Below are 18030 nucleotides of genomic sequence, written 5' to 3'. Positions count from 1 at the left end.
GTGCCAATTCAATTTTTCCCGCGAATTTATTTCAATTGCTTCAAGGTCTGTGTATAAATGTCGACATTCATTATTTGAAAATTGTTCTTCTACTTGCGTTGTAGTGGCTGAAGTTTACTTTGGAATTTCCCTAAGGTTAAGAAACCCCCAAAAATGTTATTCATAACTTAAAATCAATTAAAATTCCATTTAATTAAATTCTTACTATGGCAAAACACTTTTTTCACCTAATCCCCACATTGGCGATGATGATGGGGCGATGGTGGGCAAATAGGCAAACTTGCTGATACTCCAACATCCATGCAAAGTAATTCCTTTCTGGTCAATCTTTTCACTTTTAAGGTACTCTCACTTTCACTTTTCTTTGGCTTTGGGGATTCGGAGGAATGATAAAATATTGACTATGGTTGGGATTTGGTTGCAGCAAATATTGTTGCTGTTGGCTATTGTTGTTGGGTATTGCTGTTGCTACCACCTCTATTGTTGCTGGCGACTTGGCGAATTCTCTTTAGCATTTCGATTTCGGTTTTAGGTGGCGATGATGCTGATGATGATGCTGATTTTTGCAAGCCATTGTTGTAGTTGCTTTGTTGAGTTGTAGGGGCTCCGGAAAAAAATGGAAATGAGGGTAACGATGGAAAGGATGGAAAAAACTGTTGCTGTGGTGAGCCTGCAGCTGCTTGTGATGTGGGCCTTGGCTGATAGTTGGTATTCTGTTGTTGCTGTTGGTATGGCAATTGTATTTGATAACTTCCAGTTAAACGTCCAACCAGATTATTGACTGCCCGTAATGTTGAAATTGGTATCTGTACAGTGCAAAAGAGAGTGAGAGATGGAGAGGGGGAGAGAATTAAAAATAGAATGAAAATTAAATGCTTGTGCTTCATGGTATGAATGTCTTTATGAATTTTAATTAAACTCTCTTCATGGTGCAACTGGCATGTGGCACTCAGTCATGGTGGTATGGGGTGAAGGGGAAAAATTATTGAAATTGCTTGAATGCTTAAAATAATACAGGCAATAACGATAAAAATAATTACTATCTTTGTAAAATAATACTGATGTTGTCTGAGCAACAAAACGGAGCGAATGTATTGCTTGGTCCTAGGGAAAAAGAAATAAAATCTAACTATAATTGTATTTGAATTTAGTTTTATTTTCTTTTATCTAGAGATTAGGGATTTTATTTCATGTTGTTGATTAGTTGGTTTTTGGTAGTTAGAATTTGTGTTATTGGAATGTATCAAAGAATTACAACACCTTGATGATTTTAAGGACATCGTTTATGCAAAAGTAAAAAAGGAGAATGTCACTTAGGTTTATTGTAACTATAGACAAGTTGTATTAAATTAAGTTTTTAATCCTTCTAGTGAAATTATACAACAGGTCCAATGGACATGTTGTCTTAGCATAACTGGGGCAATGTAGACCACGTCAACCAGAGCCTTGGAGACGATACTGCCAGTAGGACCTAAATTCAGGAAAAATGGTCAATATAAACTTGACGTAGTTTTTTAATTTTGCATTTCGAAAACCTGAACACCCCTCATTTTGAAGGTGTTTATGTTTAGAATGTTGCTCCTATTTTGATTTTGGAATTCACTCTTCAGTTGTCAAAATGCCGTCCAAGCAAGAAGAGCAGCGTATCAAAATTTTGCTCGCGCATCCGAGCTACTCGTACGCAAAGCTGGCAAAATCGCTAAAAGTTGCCAAATCAACCGTTACAAATGTAATTAAAGTGTTTGGGGAACGTTTGTCGACAGCCAGGAAGTCTGGATCGGGGGGAAATCGAAAACCAGAAGCCGCTGAGACGACAAAGAGAGTTGCCGGTAGTTTCAAGCGAAACCCTAACCTCTCTCTCTCTCCGAGATGCCGCAAATAAGCTGGGTGTATCGTCTACAACCGTGCATCGAGCCAAAAAACGAGCCGGACTATCGACTTACAAGAAGGTAGTGACTCCAAATCGCGATGATAAACAAAATACGACGGCCAAAGCGCTATCTCGGAGGCTGTACACGACGATGCTGACGAAGTTTGACTGCGTAGTAATGGACGACGAAACCTACGTCAAAGCCGACTACAAGCAGCTTCCGGGACAGGAATTTTATACGGCAAAAGGAAGGGGAAAGGTAGCAGATATTTTCAAGCACATAAAACTGTCAAAGTTCGCAAAGAAATATCTGGTTTGGCAAGCCATCTGTACCTGTGGCTTGAAAAGCAGCATTTTCATAGCTTCCGGGGCTGTCAACCAAGAAATTTACGTGAAAGAGTGTTTGAATAAACGTCTGCTGCCTTTCCTGAAGAAACACGGTTGTTCCGTACTGTTTTGGCCGGATTTTGCATCTTGCCATTACGGTAAAAAGGCCATGGAGTGGTACGCCGCCAACAACGTACAGGTGGTTCCCAAGGACAAGAACCCTCCCAAGACGCCAGAGCTCCGCCCAATTGAGAAATACTGGGCCATTGACAAGCGGAACCTAAAGAAGACCAAAAAAAACTGCTAAGGACGAGCAGCAGTTCAAGGCAAACTGGCTTTCTGCGGCGAAGAAGGTGGACAAGGTGGCTGTACAAAATTTGATGGCAGGTGTCAAGCGTGAGGCTCGGCAATTCTGATTTGCAAAAGCGAAAGCCTAACTGAATATTTTACCTGAATTTTATACCAATTGACCGTATCACCCTTTATAGACGTTCAGATAAAAAGCATATTAATCGACAAAATACAAAAGAATGATAATCGGGGAGACAGCGGGTTAAATGGCGGATGTCGCAGCTATCCATGATCGTATACCTGAGGTGGATGTTGGGAGAATGGACGAAAACACGAGATATGGCCAACCATCAAATGATAATAGGGGAGATGGTGGGTGAACTGGAGGATGTAGTAACAATCCATGATCCTATACCTTAGGTGACCATAGCTGCTATTCACTAGAAGGACTAAAATTGCCCAAGTTTTTTAGGAAAAACGATACCAAATAAGATAAGAAACTGAAATGGAAGAGCCATATAAAAGAGAGGACTGAGAAAGCCTACAGGTTTTTCATACTGTTCAGAAGAGCGGTGAGCTCTAAAAAGGTTAGACTTCGAAGGTAACGCACTGGATATATGAGAACGAAATAAGGCCAATTCTGATATGCGCGTCAATAGTCTGATGGACATCAATTGAGAGGAAGTGCACCAATAAACACGTCAGCCAGAACATAGGTGACGAGGCTGGACTTAAGACCTATAGAGGTTCAGATAAAAAGCGTAGCCGCTTGGAATGATATTGAAGATGTTGACAGAAAGAAATGAATAGAAACCCGAAATATGACGAACCATTAAAGGATACTAGGGGAGATGGTGGATGAAATGGAGGATGTCGCAACAATCCATGATCCTATACTTGAGGTGACCATGGCTGCCGAGTTTGACTTTCTGACGCCAGCAAGAAGGTTCTGGAAGAATAGAAACCCAGAATATATACTAGAGGGAAATAACTGCTACACCGATGGAGCGAAGATGACTAAGACAATTGGACTGTGGAGCACCCAGACACCGAGATCCAATTCCGATTACCGGATCACAGCTCAATGTTGCAAACAGAAGTGCGTACCAAATGTGTTAAATGGCTCGGAATTAACACGAAGCCACGAAACGTGAACATTTAATCATATGGGTACCGAGACATCCCGGAATGAGAGGAAATGTAAAGACAAATGAACTGACAAGAAGAGATATGACATCTAGAGAAGTGAACTTAGAGAACGCGACGACAATAGAGGCACTGCAGGCCGAGTTGGATGAATGGGCACGGGTGACGAAAAAAAGTCTGGAGAAATACCAAAGGAAAGTAGGACGACAGTCAGAAGGAGTGTGGGAATATCGACCGGGCATCTAGAATTGAGAGCACATCTATGCCGAATAGGAGCAGCAGAATATGACGCAGTTAGGGCGTGTTTTGACTTTGATGGCACCTTGAAAACCTACCATTGTCATTGCGCTGTCTTAACTAGGCAAAGAGTTCACCATATAGGTGATGAAATGATTCGGTCCCAGCAGAAATAGGGCTTGAAAACAAATTAGAGAATTCCTTAGAGGATCAGAATTTCTGGAATATAAGAAGGGTACTGCGGACAGAAGTTAAAGCGCAATATTATAGTTTTCATAAATCCACCGAAGTTAAGGAATACGGTACGATAAAAAAATTCCAGATCATCTATCGATTATTTATGATTTGGAATTTGACTCATCCTCCCACAGACAAGAGATTTCATCAATTGTCGATCTACTATGAATAAACGAATTGGTCATTAACTGCTCCTCTTTAATTTGAGTCTCTTATCAACTTCCGTTGATATAGGAATAGATCAATTCGTCGATTCCCGTTTTCCTGTAAGTCCAATGAATTTTATCCAAACTGACCGAGCTTAGATATGAACATCAGTTTCCTATCACTAATATGACAAGGTATATTAGTGATTGTCATCTGAGCAACGATGGATTCATCAGATCCTTATCTCCTACAAATCAACGTAGGTTATATATCAAAGATTTCACAAATTAACGATCAACTATTAATCAATGAATTGAACAGTTTCCACTTATCTATAATTCGAGGTTCTTATCAACACTCGGCGATATGGGAGTAGATTAATTCGTCGATTTCCGATTTCCTGTAAGTCCAACGAATTTTATTCAAACTGACCGAGCGTTAGATATGATCATGCATTCCCTATCAGTAGAACATCATCGTAGTTTACTTATCTGATGTTTCACAAACTGTTGATTAACTATGAATCAATGAACTCATCAAATTCCAGATTATCGACAAATCTCCCGATCTACTATGAATCAACGAACTGATTGTCATCTGAGCAACGTTGGATTCATTAGATCCTTATGTCCTACAAATCAACGTAGGTTATACATCAGAGGCTTCACCAATTCCCAATCAACTATGAATCAATGAATTGAACAGTTTCCCCTTATCTATAATTCGGTTCTTATCAACACTCGCCGACATGGGAATAAATTAATTAGTCGATTCCCGCTTTCCTATAAGTCCAAAGAATTTTATTCAAACTGACCCAGCGTTAGATATGATCATCCATTCCCTTTCTCTAACACATCAGTGTAGTTTAGTTATTTGATTTCTCACAAACTGTTGATTAACTATGAATCAATGAAGTCATCAATTCCAGATTATCGACAAGTCTCCCGATCTACTATGAATCAACGAACTGATTGTCATCTGAGCAACGATGTATTCATTAGATCCTTATGTCCTACAAATCAACGTAGGTTATATATCGGAGGTTTTACCAATTCCCTATGAATCAATTAATTGAACAGTTTCCCCTTATCTATAATTCGAGGTCCTTATCAACTCTCGCCGATATGGGAATAGATTAATTCGTCGATTCTCAATTTCTATAAGTCCAAAGAATTTTTACCAAATTAATTCAGCTTTAGATATGAACATCAGTTTCGTATCACTAACACATCAGTGTAGTTTAATTATTTGATTTCTCACAAACTGCTGATCAACTATGAATCAATGAACTCATCTATTCCCTACTATCTACAAGTCACCCGATCTACTATGAATCAACAAACTGATTGTCATCTGAGCAACGATAGATTCATTAGATCCTTATGTCCTACAAATCAACGTAGGTTATATATCGGAGGCTTTACCAATTCCCAATCAACTATGAATCAATGAATTTGTTAGTAACCGCTCATCCATAAATTGAGGTTCTTATCAACTCCCTCTGTTATGGAAATATATTAATTCGTTGATTCCCGCTTTCCTATAAGTCCAACGAATTTTATCCAAACTGACCCAGTTTTAGATATGAACATCCATTCCCTATCAATAGAGCATCAAGGTAGTTTACTTGTCGGGTGTTCCTTATCAACTATGAATCAACGAATTCATCAATTCCCGATTATCTACAAGTCTCCCGATCTACTATGAATCAACGAATTGATCATCATCTGAGCAACGGTGGATTCATTAGATCCTTATGTCCTACAAATCAACGTAGGTTATATATCGGGGGCTTTACCAATTCCCAATCAACTATGAATCAATGAATTGAACAGTTTCCCCTTATCTATAATTCGGTTCTTATCAACATTCGCCGATATGGGAATAGATTAATTCGATTTCCGATTTCCTATAAGTCCAACGAATTTTATCCAAACTGACCCAGTTTTAGATATGATCATCCATTCCCTATCTCTAACACATCTGTGTAGTTTACTTATTTGCTTTATCACAAACTGCTGATCAACTATGAATCAATGAACTCATCAAATTCCAGATAATCGACAAGTCGCCCGATCTACTATGAATCAACGAACTGATTGTCATCTGAGCAACGATGGATCCTTATCTCCTGCAAATCGTAGGTTATATATCAGTGGTTTCACAAATTCCCGACCAACTATGAATCAATGAATTTGTTAGTAACCGCTCATCCGCTTATCAACTCCCTCTGATATGGAAATATATTAATTCGTCGATTCCCTCTTTCCTATAAGTCCAACGAATTTTATCCAAACTGACCCAATTTTAGATATGAACATCCATTCCCTATCAGTGGAGCATCAAGGTAACAGGTTGGCTGATAAGTCCTCGGTCTGACACATAGATGGCGTCGCTAGAATTAAATGCATATTATTTTTATATAGTCCCAACCTTCAAATGACTCGTGTCAAAATTTGACGTCTGTAAGTCAATTAGTTTGTGAGATAGAGCGGCTTTTGTGAACCAACTTTTGTTATTGTGGAAAAATGGAAAAAAGGAATTTCGTGTTTTGATAAAAATACTGTTTTCTGAAGGGACAAAATACGGTGGAAGCAAAAACTTGGCTTGATAATGAGTTTCCGGACTCTGCACCAGGGAAATCACCAATAATTGATTAGTATGCAATATTCAAGCGTGGTGAAATGAGCACGGAGGACGGTGAACGCAGTGGACGCCCAAAAGAGGTGGTTACCGACGAAAACATCAAAAAAATCCACAAAATGATTTTGAATGACCTTAAAATGAAGTTGATCGAGATAGCAGAGGCCTTAAAGATATCAAAGGAACGTGTTGGTCATATCATTCATCAATATTTGGATATGCGGAAGCTCTGTGCAAAATGGGTTCCGCGCGAGCTGACATTTGACCAAAAAAAACAACGTGTTTATGATTCTGAGCGGTGTTTGCAGCTGTTAACTTGTAATACACCCGAGTTTTTCCGTCGACATGTGACAGTGGATGAAACATGGCTCCATCACTACACTCCTGAGTCCAATCGACAGTCGACTGAGTGGACAGCGATCGGTGAACCGTCTCCGTAGCGTGGAAAGACTCAAAAGTCCGCTGGCAAACTAATGGCCTCTGTTTTTTGGGATGCGCATGGAATAATTTTTATCGATTATCTTGAGAAGGAAAAACCATCAACAGTGACTATTATATGGCGTTATTGGAGCGTTTGTAGGTCGAAATCGCGGCAAAACGGCCCCATATGAAGAAGAAAAAAGTGTTGTTCCACCAAGACAACGCACCGTGCCACAAGTCATTGAGAACGATTGCAAAAATTCATGAATTGGGCTTCGAATTGCTTCCCCACCCAACGTATTCTCCAGATCTGGCCCCCAGAGACTTTTTCTTGTTCTCAGACCTCAAAAGGATGCCCGCAGGGAAAAAATTTGGCTGCAATGAAGAGGTGATTGCCGAAACTGAGGCCAATTTTGAGGCAAAACCGAAGGAGTACTACCAAAATGGTATCAAAAAATTGGAAGGTCGTTATAATCGTTGTATCGCTCTTGAAGGGAACTATGTTGAACAATAAAAACGAATTTTGACAAAAAAATGTGTTTTTCTTTGCTAGACCGGGGACTTATCAGCCAACCTGTTAGTTTACTTATCGGGTGTTCCTCAGCCTCCTTATCAACTATGAATCAACGAATTCATCAATTCCCGATTATCTACAAGTCTCCCGATCTAATAATAATCAAAGAACTGATCATCATCTGTGTAGCAATGGATTCACCATCTTATATTCTATAAATCAACGAACTCGTAGATTACATATCAGATGTTTCACGAATTGACGATCAACTATGAATTTAGGAATTTATCAGCTTCAGTTTATCTACATATCGAAATTCTTATCAGTTCCCGCTGATAGGAGAATAGATTAAATCATCGATGACCGATTTTCTGTAATTGAATCGAAATTTGTCCAAATTGACTGCGCTTTAGATATGAAGTTCAGTTCCCTGTCAGTAGCACATCAACGTAGTTTATTTACAATGTGGAACGCCGTTCGGTCTCGGCTATAAAAAGGAGGTCCCATTGAGCTCAACATGGAATCGGGCAGCACTCAGTGATAAGAGAGAAGTTCACCAATGTGGTATCACAATGGACTGAATAGTCTATGTGAGCCTGATACATCGGGCTGCCACCTAACCTAACGTAGTTTACTTATCGGGTGTCCCTCAACCTCCTGATCAACTATGAATCAAAGAATTCATCAATTCCCTATTAACTCGTGATTGGATTCATTAGTTCTCTATCAACGTAGTTTACTTATGGGATGTCTCACAAAGTCCTAATCAACTAAAGGGTGGTTAAATTGTAAGGGCCGATGTTGAATGTGAACCACACCTAAACGCCAAGTTTTTTTCCGAATTTTATTTGACATTTCTCTATTTCAGACTTACTCAATTTGAACCATGGAGAGATACACAATCCAACAACGTGTTATAGAAATTCCAAGAAATGGCAACAGTGGATTATCAATTTTCGAAGAAAATCATCTTCAGTGATGAGGCACATTTTCACCTCAGTGGATTCGTCAATAAACAGAATTACCGCATTTGGGCGAATGAGAATCCAAAAGTGATTGTCGAAAAACCAATGCACCCACAAAGAGTGCCTGTTTGGTGCGGTTTATGGGCTGGCGGCATCATCGGGCCGTATTTTTTCCAAAATGAGGCCGGTCAGGCAGTTACTGTGAATGGTGTTCGCTATCGTGAGATGATAACGAACATTTTATGGCCCGAATTGGAAGATATGGATGTGGACGATATGTGGTTTCAGCAGGACGGTGTCACTTGCCACACAGCTAACGAAACTATGTCTCTTTTGCGCAACAAATGGCCGTGTTATCTCACATAATGGAGATGTCAATTGGCCGCCAAGATCATGTGATTTGACACCGTTGGACTTTTTTCTTTGGTGTTATTTGAAAGAAAAGGTGTACGTTGATAAGCCAGCAACAATTTAAGAGCTAAAGGATGAGATAATTCGGCACAGTAACGGCATAGAACCTCCATTATGCCTCAGCGTCATCGAAAATTTGGATGAAGGTGTGCCACCGAGGTCGCGGCGCCCATTTGGCCGATATTTTGTTCCATACATCATTGAGTAATACCAATATATCATAATAAAATAAAATTACAATAATTTCCTAAATATTTTGTGTTTTATTCAAAATCAACATCGGCCCTTGAAATTTTAACCACCCTTTATGAATCAAAAAATTCATCAATTTTCGATTATATACCAATCTTCCGATCAACTATGAATCAATGAACTCATCTTCAGCTGTTAGATATCACAGCTTTCACCCAATGTACTATGAATCAGCGTATTTATCAATTCCCTCTTGTTTATAAAATTTGAGGTTCTTATTAATGGATTAACGAGATTCCTACTGTCCCTATCTACTATCTAGCGAAACCACAGCCAAGGGAACGGGCTTGGAATAATAAGTGGGGAAAGAAGGCCCTGTTGAGCTTGAAACCACCGTGGTGCAATGGTTAGCATGCCCGCCTTGCATACACAAGGTCTTAGGTTCGATTCCTGCTTCGACCGAACACCAACAAATTTTTCAGCGGTGGATTATCCCACCTCAGTAAAGCTGGTGAAATTTCTGAGTGTTTCAAAGCTTCCCTAATTGGTTTCACTGCAATGTGGAGCGCCGTTCGGACTAGGCTATAAAAAGGAAAACCCTTGTGCTTAACATGGAATCCGGCAGCACTCAGTGGTAAGGAAGACAATGGACTGAATAGTCTAAGTTAGCCTGATACAACCTAACCTAACCTATTAATTCCCGCTGACATGGGTATCGATTGCCAATTTCCTATAAGTCCAACGAAGTTTTTCCAATGTATTCTCAGTATCTTTCTTATTTGATTTGATCTTTGATAAATAAGGTAAACTTTAGATCTTCTCAGTTATAATTTCATAATACTCACCTCAAAAATGCTATCGATTATTGGTCTCACCATACCCATGGGCCTTATGATCGCTTGTCCTATACTTTCAAGATTTGCATTGCTCTGAGGATATGCAGGAGCATAGTTGGTAAAATCGTTGTTGTTGTTGTTATTGTTGTTTGTATTGCTAATGCCGGCATTTCCGGCATTGTTGCTACTTGGATTGAATAGTCCATTAAACATATTACTTATGAAATTATTATTGTTGTTATTATTGTTTGGTGGAGTATTGACATTATTGTCGTAGTTGTTGTATTGATTGTTGCCGCTGTAATAGGATGGGCTTTGTTGAGCGTATTGTCCAAATTCCTGACCAGGATACTGTACTAGATTCTGAACTTTTATAGGTCGTATTAATGACTGAAATAAATGGAGAGAGATTGGAGAGAAATCAATAAAACATTAAAAAAATGAAAAGGAATAATTAATAGAATTAAACGAATAATTATTTAAATGGAATATTAATTACATGAAAATTAATGATGCTATGCAAATGATGATGATAATAATTGATGCCAGTGGCCATAGTGCAAATGACACGAATAATTATATGTACTATGATTTGATAACATTCACCATAGAATTGGAAGTATGATTGGAATCTCATTCCATTGGTATTAAAGCGAAATAGTTTTTCCACCTGTGATATTTAGCATTTAGAGAACAAAAACAATATGCTATAATGTTTTGTTATATTCTTCTTGGGTTTGACACGAGTTCTCATCGAGTAATGCATCGAGTACAGCACCATCTAATTTCTCGCTCGTACAAACCAAAAAGGCACAATTCGGATAAGCTTTAAACAATAATTGATGCGATTCAGCTATACTTTTCTCCAAATAAAGGAAACAAATCTAAACTTTCCGCTATCTGTTGTCAGGCCGGCCATTAATTATTTGTGCTCCCAGAACGATTTCAATACATTGGGGTAAAAATTAATATTTTACAATTTCCCAAAATTCTTAATCGTCAAACTATATTAGAACAATAATTTAGAATCATTTTTACGGATCATGTAGGGAGCTACCGTGGTGCAATGGTTAGCAAGGCTGCCTTGCATATACAGGTCAATGAGTTTCAGCCACGGTTGCCATCATTGGCAGAATTCTACCACAAAATGTTAGATTTTTTACTGTTGGTAGAAATCTTAATGTTTTGGTAGACTTTGCAAAATATTCCTCTCCAACTAAGAAGTACTTCAGTTTTTTTATAGAAATAAAAATTTGCCCAAATTTCCTATAAAATAAAATTTTGGCAAAATTTTCTATAGAAATAAAATTTTGAGAAAAATTTCTATAGAACTACAATTTTGACAAAATTTTCTATAGAAATAGGTTAGGTTAGGTGGCAGCCCGATGTATCAGGCTCACTTAGACTATTCAGTCCATTGTGATACCACATTGGTGAATGTCTCTCTTATCACTGAGTGCTGCCCGAATCCATGTTAAGCTCAATAACAAGGGACCTCCTTTTTATAGCCGAGTTCGAACGGCGTTCCACATTGCAGTGAAACCACTTTGAGAAGCTTTGAAACCCTCAGAAATGTCACCAGCATTACTGAGGTGGGATAATCCACCGCTGAAAAACTTTTTGGTGTTCGGTCGAAGCAGGAATCGAACCCACGACCTTGTGTATGCAAGACGGTCATGCTAACCATTGCACCACGGTGGCTCCCTATAGAAATAAAAATTTGCCCAAATTTCTTATAGAACTAAAATTTTGACAAAATTTTTCATAGAAATAAAATTTTTTTTATATATGTTTAGTTCGGCTTGAGGTCATATGAATAAAAACAGATGTTGTTTTTTTTTAGTTGTATTTTTATTTAAAATTATTCAATATTTCGAAACATCTCCGATGTTCGTTTTCAGGGAATTTCAGGGAATTTTCTATAGAAATAAAAATTTTGGCAAAATTTTCTGTAGAAGTAAAATTTTGGTAAAGTTTTCTTTAGAAATACAATTTTGACAAAATTGTCTATAGAAATAAAATTTTAGGAAAAGTTTCCAAAGATATAAAATATTGGCAACATTTTCAATAGAAATAAAATTATGGCAAAATTTTCTATTGAAATAAAATTTTGGCAAAATTTTCTATAGAAATAAAATTTTGGCAAAATTTTCTATAGAAATAAAATTTTGGCAAAATTTTCTACAGAAATAAAATTTTGGCAAATTTTTCTTTAGAAATGAAATTTGTGCAAAATTTTCTATAGAAATAAAATTTTGGCGAAATTTTCTATAGAAGTAAAATTTTGGCGAAATTTTCTATAGAAATAGAATTTTTATTGTTGTTTTTGATCTCAGCTTAAAGCCATGCATTGACTAGACTACAAGTGTAGCTTAACCAACAGAGAAAAAGTATGCTTGTCAAATTTATTTGGGCAAAGCCCTATAGACTGCAAGATGGTTGGATGTACAGCTGTTTCGGAATTACCACATTCCTCATCAGAATCCTCTACTTGCAGCAAAACTATCAACCAATTATCAGAATAAATTCGGGTAATTCACTCAACCCAAAGTGAAATACACTTGAACCTCCCGAAAAAGGGTTTGATAGTCGGCTACTGCCTAAACAAATTTGCAAGCATATCTCTTTTCCTTTGCCAAACTCAAATCATCGATTTGAATGTATATGGCTGGGTTTGTTTTTGAGCGTGCTTCCTCTATCTTCATTCGTTTTGTTTGTTATTGTTGGCTTCTCTTCAATCGTTATTGTTGTTTTTGATCTCAGCTTAAAGCCATGCATTGACTAGACTACAAGTGTAGCTTAACCAACAGAGAAAAAGTATGCTTGTCAAATTTATTTGGGCAAAGCCCTATAGAAATAGAATTTTGTCAAATTTTTTTATAGAAAAAATTGGCAAAATTTTCAATTTTTGTGTATAGAAATATAATTTTTTCTATAGAAATAGAATTTTGGCAAAATTTTCTATAGAAATTAAATATTGGTAAATTTTCTACGGAAATCAAATATTTGCAAATTTTTCTATAGAAATTAAATATTGGCAAATTTTCTATAGAACTAAAATTTTGGCAAAATTTTCATTAGAAATAAAATTTTGGCAAAAATATTCTATAGAAATTAAATATTTGCAAAATTTTCAATAGAAATTAAATATTAGCAAAAATTTCTATAGAATTAAAATTTTGAGAAAAATTTCTATAGAAATAAAACTTTGCCCAAATTTCTTATAGAAATACAATTTTGGCAAAATGTTGGCAAGGTTTTCTTTAGAAATACAATTTTGACAAAATTGTCTATAGCAATAACATTTTCTATAGAAATTAAATATTGGCAAATTTCTCCATAGAAATAAAATATTGGGAAAAGTTTCCATAGAAATAAAAGTTGGCGAAATTTTTTATAGAAATTAAATATTTGAAAAATTTTCTATTGGAATAAAATTTTGGTAAAGTTTTCTTTAGAAATACAATTTTGATAAAATTGCCTATAGAAATAAAATTTTGGGAAAAGTTTCCATAGATATAAAATATTGGCAACATTTTCTATAGCAATAAAATTTTGGCAAAATTTTCTATTGAAATAAAATTTTGGCAAAAATATTCTATAGAAATTGAATATTTGCAAAATTTTCAATAGAAATTAAATATTAGCAAAAATTTCTATAGAATTAAAATTTTGAGAAAAATGGCTATAGAAATAAAAATTTACCCAAATTCCTTATAGAAATACAATTTTGGCAAAATATTGGCAAAGTTTTCTATAGAAAGTAAATATTGGTAAATTTTCTACGGAAATAAAATATTTGCAAATATTTCCATAGAAATAAAATTTTGGCAAAACTTTCTATAGAAATAAAATTTTGGCAAAATTTTCGATAGAAATAACATTTTGGCAAAATTTTCAATTTTTGTCTATATAAATAGAATTTTTTCTATGAAATAGAAATTTGTCAAAATTTTTTATAAAAATAAAATTTAGGCAAACTTTTCTATAGAAAGTAAATATTGGTAAATTTTTTACGGAAATGAAATATTTGCAAATATTTCCATAGAAATAAAATTTTGGCAAAAGTTTCCATATCAAAAATGGCAACATTTCTATAGAAATAAGATTTGGGCAAAATTTTCTATAGAAATAAGGTTTTGGCAAAATTATCTGTAGAAATAAAATTTTCTATTTTTTTCTATAAAAATAGAATATTTTCTATAGAATTTTGGCAAAATTTTCTGTAGAAATAAAATTTTGGGAAAATTTTCTACAGAAACAAAATTTGGCAATTTTTTCTATAGAAAAAAAATTTTACAAAATTTTCTATAGAAATAAAATTTTGGCAAAATTTTCTATAGAAATCAAATATTGACAAATTTTTCCATAGAAATAAAATATTGGGAAAAGTTTCGATAGAAATAAAATTTTTACTTAGTTTTGTCCGTCTTATATAAAATGGACTATAAGCTTTCGATGTATGGTAATATTTGGGAAAATTCTTATATACATATACACAGTTTCTACAGTACTCTTTGCAAAGAAGGTGAAGTTAGATGAATTTCAAATGTAAGTTTATAATGGAAAATTTCAATTTATGATTTAAATACATTTGAGAAAAAATTCTAAATATTAATATTAAAATTTTTATTTTCCATAGAAATAAAATTTTGGCAAAATTTTCTATAGAAATAGATTTTTGGCAAAATGTTCTATAGAATAAAATTTTGGCAAGATTTTCAATTTTTGTCTATAGAAATAGAATTTTTTCTATAGAAATAGAAATTTGTCAAAATTTTTTATAAAAATAAAATTTTGGCAAAATTTTCTATAGAAAGTAAACATTGGTAAATTTTCTACGGAAATCAAATATTTGCAAATATTTCCATAGAAATAAAATTTTGGCAAAAGTTTCCATATAAAAAATGGCAAAATTTCTATAGAAATAAAATTTTGGCAAAATTTTCTATAGAAATAAGGTTTTGTCAAAATTATCTATAGAAATAAAATGTTGGAAAATTTTTCTATTTTTTTCTATAAAAATAGAATATTTTCTATAGACATAGAATTTTGGCAAAATTGAGTATAGAAATAAAATTTTGGCAAAATTTTCTATAGAAATATAATTTTGACAATTTTGGATAAATTTTATATAGAAATCAAATATTGGCAAATTTTTCTATAGAAATTAAATATTGGGAAAAGTTTCGATAGAAATAAAATTTTTACTTAGTTTTGTCCGTCTTAAATAAAATGGACTATAAGCTTTCGATGTATGGTAATATTTGGACAAATTCTTATATACATATACAGTTTCTACAGTACCCTTTGCAAAGGAGTTGAAGTTAGACGAATTTCAAGTGTAAGTTTATAATGGAAAATTTCAATACATTTGAGAAAAAAAAAATCAAAATATTAATATTAAAATTTATCTATATTCTTAATTATGTATGAAATCGTCATATTAAAATAAGAATTTAGAATGAAATCTAAGGATTGTGAGTTTGCATAATTTACTACGTTTTGTGTGTTTTTGATGCAAGTATATAATATTTTCGTCGTATTTTATAACTTTTTGATTTAAATCTATGGTAAAGGATATATTGATTTTCTCCGGGACGAATTTAATTATTGTTTATTGCTTTGGACTTTAAGAACCAATTCAGTGTATTAATTATCTTATGCAGTATAATCTTGCAATGTAATCTCTTAAATGCTGTGGCAATAATCATGGGGAAATCAAGCAATTGACCATGAAATGTTATTCTTTGAAATTTAATCTGGTACATCCATTATAAGAACAAATAAAAGAAATAATGCCCCTTTCATAGGGAAGATTTTCAAATGATTATGGGATTGATTAATTGATGTAACTTATACAAGTGGTGAGTAATTAGACAGTTGTAATAAACATCGAGAGATTTGTATTTGGTAGTGATAAATGATTATTAATATTTAATTAGTGATAATTACCCATTAAATATCAGCAATTTAATACTTATTTAGAGAATTTAATTATCGAAAAAAATCATGTATAAGCATTTCTCAAATTATACAAATTTCCCGGCAAAAAAAAAGATTCGCCCAAAAAGTTGTGAAAATGTTCCGGAAGTGGTGAAAAACTGCCGCAGAAGCGATGAATTAAACACGGGCTTGTGATAGGATGTATGTCCATCATTTTAACAGCCGTTGCACTGAATTTGCATCCGTTGCACTGAATTTGATCCGAATTCCATGTTTTGGATGTGAAGTAAAAAAATGTTTGTGATATTTTGCCAAATAAATAATTTTTATAAGTTTTTATGATTTTTAATGCATTCTAATGCTTGTCTGAAACGTTTGACCTCAGATATTTTCAAAAAATTGGAATTTTTTGTAGAATGGATTTAGCATTTTATTAATTCTTACTCTGTTCTTAACCTATTAAGAACAAATAAAAATTAAAATTACCCATAAAAAATTATGAAAAAATGAGTTATAAAAAAAAGCGGAAAATCAAATCCGGGGATCGGTCTATATGGGGCCTATATATAATTATATAACGATTTCAACTAATTTTTGCATATTTGTTAGAGACCATATATTAACATCACGCATCCAATTTAAACTGGATCGGGTGAAATTTGCACCTGCAAGAGGCTCCGAAAATTAAATCTGGGAATCGGTTTTTATGGGGGGCTATATATAATTATGGGTCGATATGAACCAATTTTTGCATTGTGGTTAGAAGCAATATACTAACACCACATATCAAATGTCAACCAGATCGGATAAAATTCGACCTCGAGGAAGCTCTGCAAGCCAAATCTGGGGGATCGGGGTATATGGGACCTAATTATAATTATGGACCTATATGATAACATTTTTACGTGGTTGTTAGAGGCCATATACTAACACCACTTAGAGGCCATATACTAACACCACTTACTAAATTTCAACCAAATTTGCAAATTGCATGTCCTAAAATTTAAGTTGCATAATCTCTCATATTAAATCCCCCAAGTTTTGCTGTATGCCAGATTTAAATTTAATTTTTCCCATTCACAAATCCCTGCTTAGGTTTGGATCCCTTCGATATCCATACTTGCTTCAATTCTACATAAACTGGAATTGCACAATTACAACTAACAATTGGCTGGCTGTTTATTCACCCATACTGTTTTCATGGTGACCCAGTCAATATTTTCTGATGTTTTTTTTTTTTTTGGAGAGTGGCAAAACTATTCAAAGACCATGCTTTGTGCTTGTTTTTTATGGAGAACTCGTGTTACATTCATTACAGTCGTTTTCTTCCATTGAATGCATAAAACTAACAACCATTATAGCTTGCAGCAGAATTACATGCAAAGCTCCATACAGGGTGGCTGATATGTATTGCAACAAATGCTAAAATGCACGTCTGACAGTTGACACATATATATTCCAGTAACATTTAATTTTATTTTTTATAAGGTTTAAATTTTTTTTAGAAATTCAATTTTGACACACTTTTCTATAGATAACATATAGTTATAAATATAGCCCCGAGATAAACCAATCCCCAATCACAGAAAAATTCGGCCTTTTCGGTCCATAATAACGATTGCCACTCGAGCTAAAAATAATCTACCAAAATTTTATTGCCATAGAAAATTTTGTCAAATTTTGTTTATTTCTATAGAAAATTTTGTCAAAATTATTTCTGTAGAAAATTTTGCCAAAACCTAATTTCTATAGAAAATTTTACCAAAAATTTATTTCTATAGAAAATTTTGTCAAAAATTTATTTTTATATAAAATTTTGTCAACATTTTACTTCTTTGGAAAATTTTG

General features: G+C 34.4%; 1 protein-coding gene across 2 annotated transcripts in view; it reads right to left on the bottom strand.

Annotated features, from left to right (window-relative positions):
* The window catches only part of LOC142240837 (uncharacterized), a 159402-nt gene that overhangs the window by 12514 nt on the left and 128858 nt on the right, over positions 1–18030 (bottom strand). For both annotated transcript variants that reach the window (XM_075312583.1, XM_075312582.1), the window contains exons 3-4: positions 10246–10626; positions 206–806 (exon numbers count right to left, since the gene is read on the bottom strand). In XM_075312583.1, coding sequence (XP_075168698.1) covers positions 444–806; positions 10246–10626 — 744 coding nt within the window. In that variant the 3' untranslated portion in view covers positions 206–443. The remainder of the gene's footprint in view (positions 1–205; positions 807–10245; positions 10627–18030) is intronic.

The sequence above is a fragment of the Haematobia irritans genome, chromosome 5, assembly GCF_050003625.1.
Source record: "Haematobia irritans isolate KBUSLIRL chromosome 5, ASM5000362v1, whole genome shotgun sequence".
NCBI classification, from domain to species: Eukaryota; Metazoa; Arthropoda; class Insecta; order Diptera; family Muscidae; genus Haematobia; species Haematobia irritans.
The sequence above is the reverse complement of the archived record's forward strand: the minus strand, read 5'-3'. Positions and strand labels throughout refer to the sequence as shown.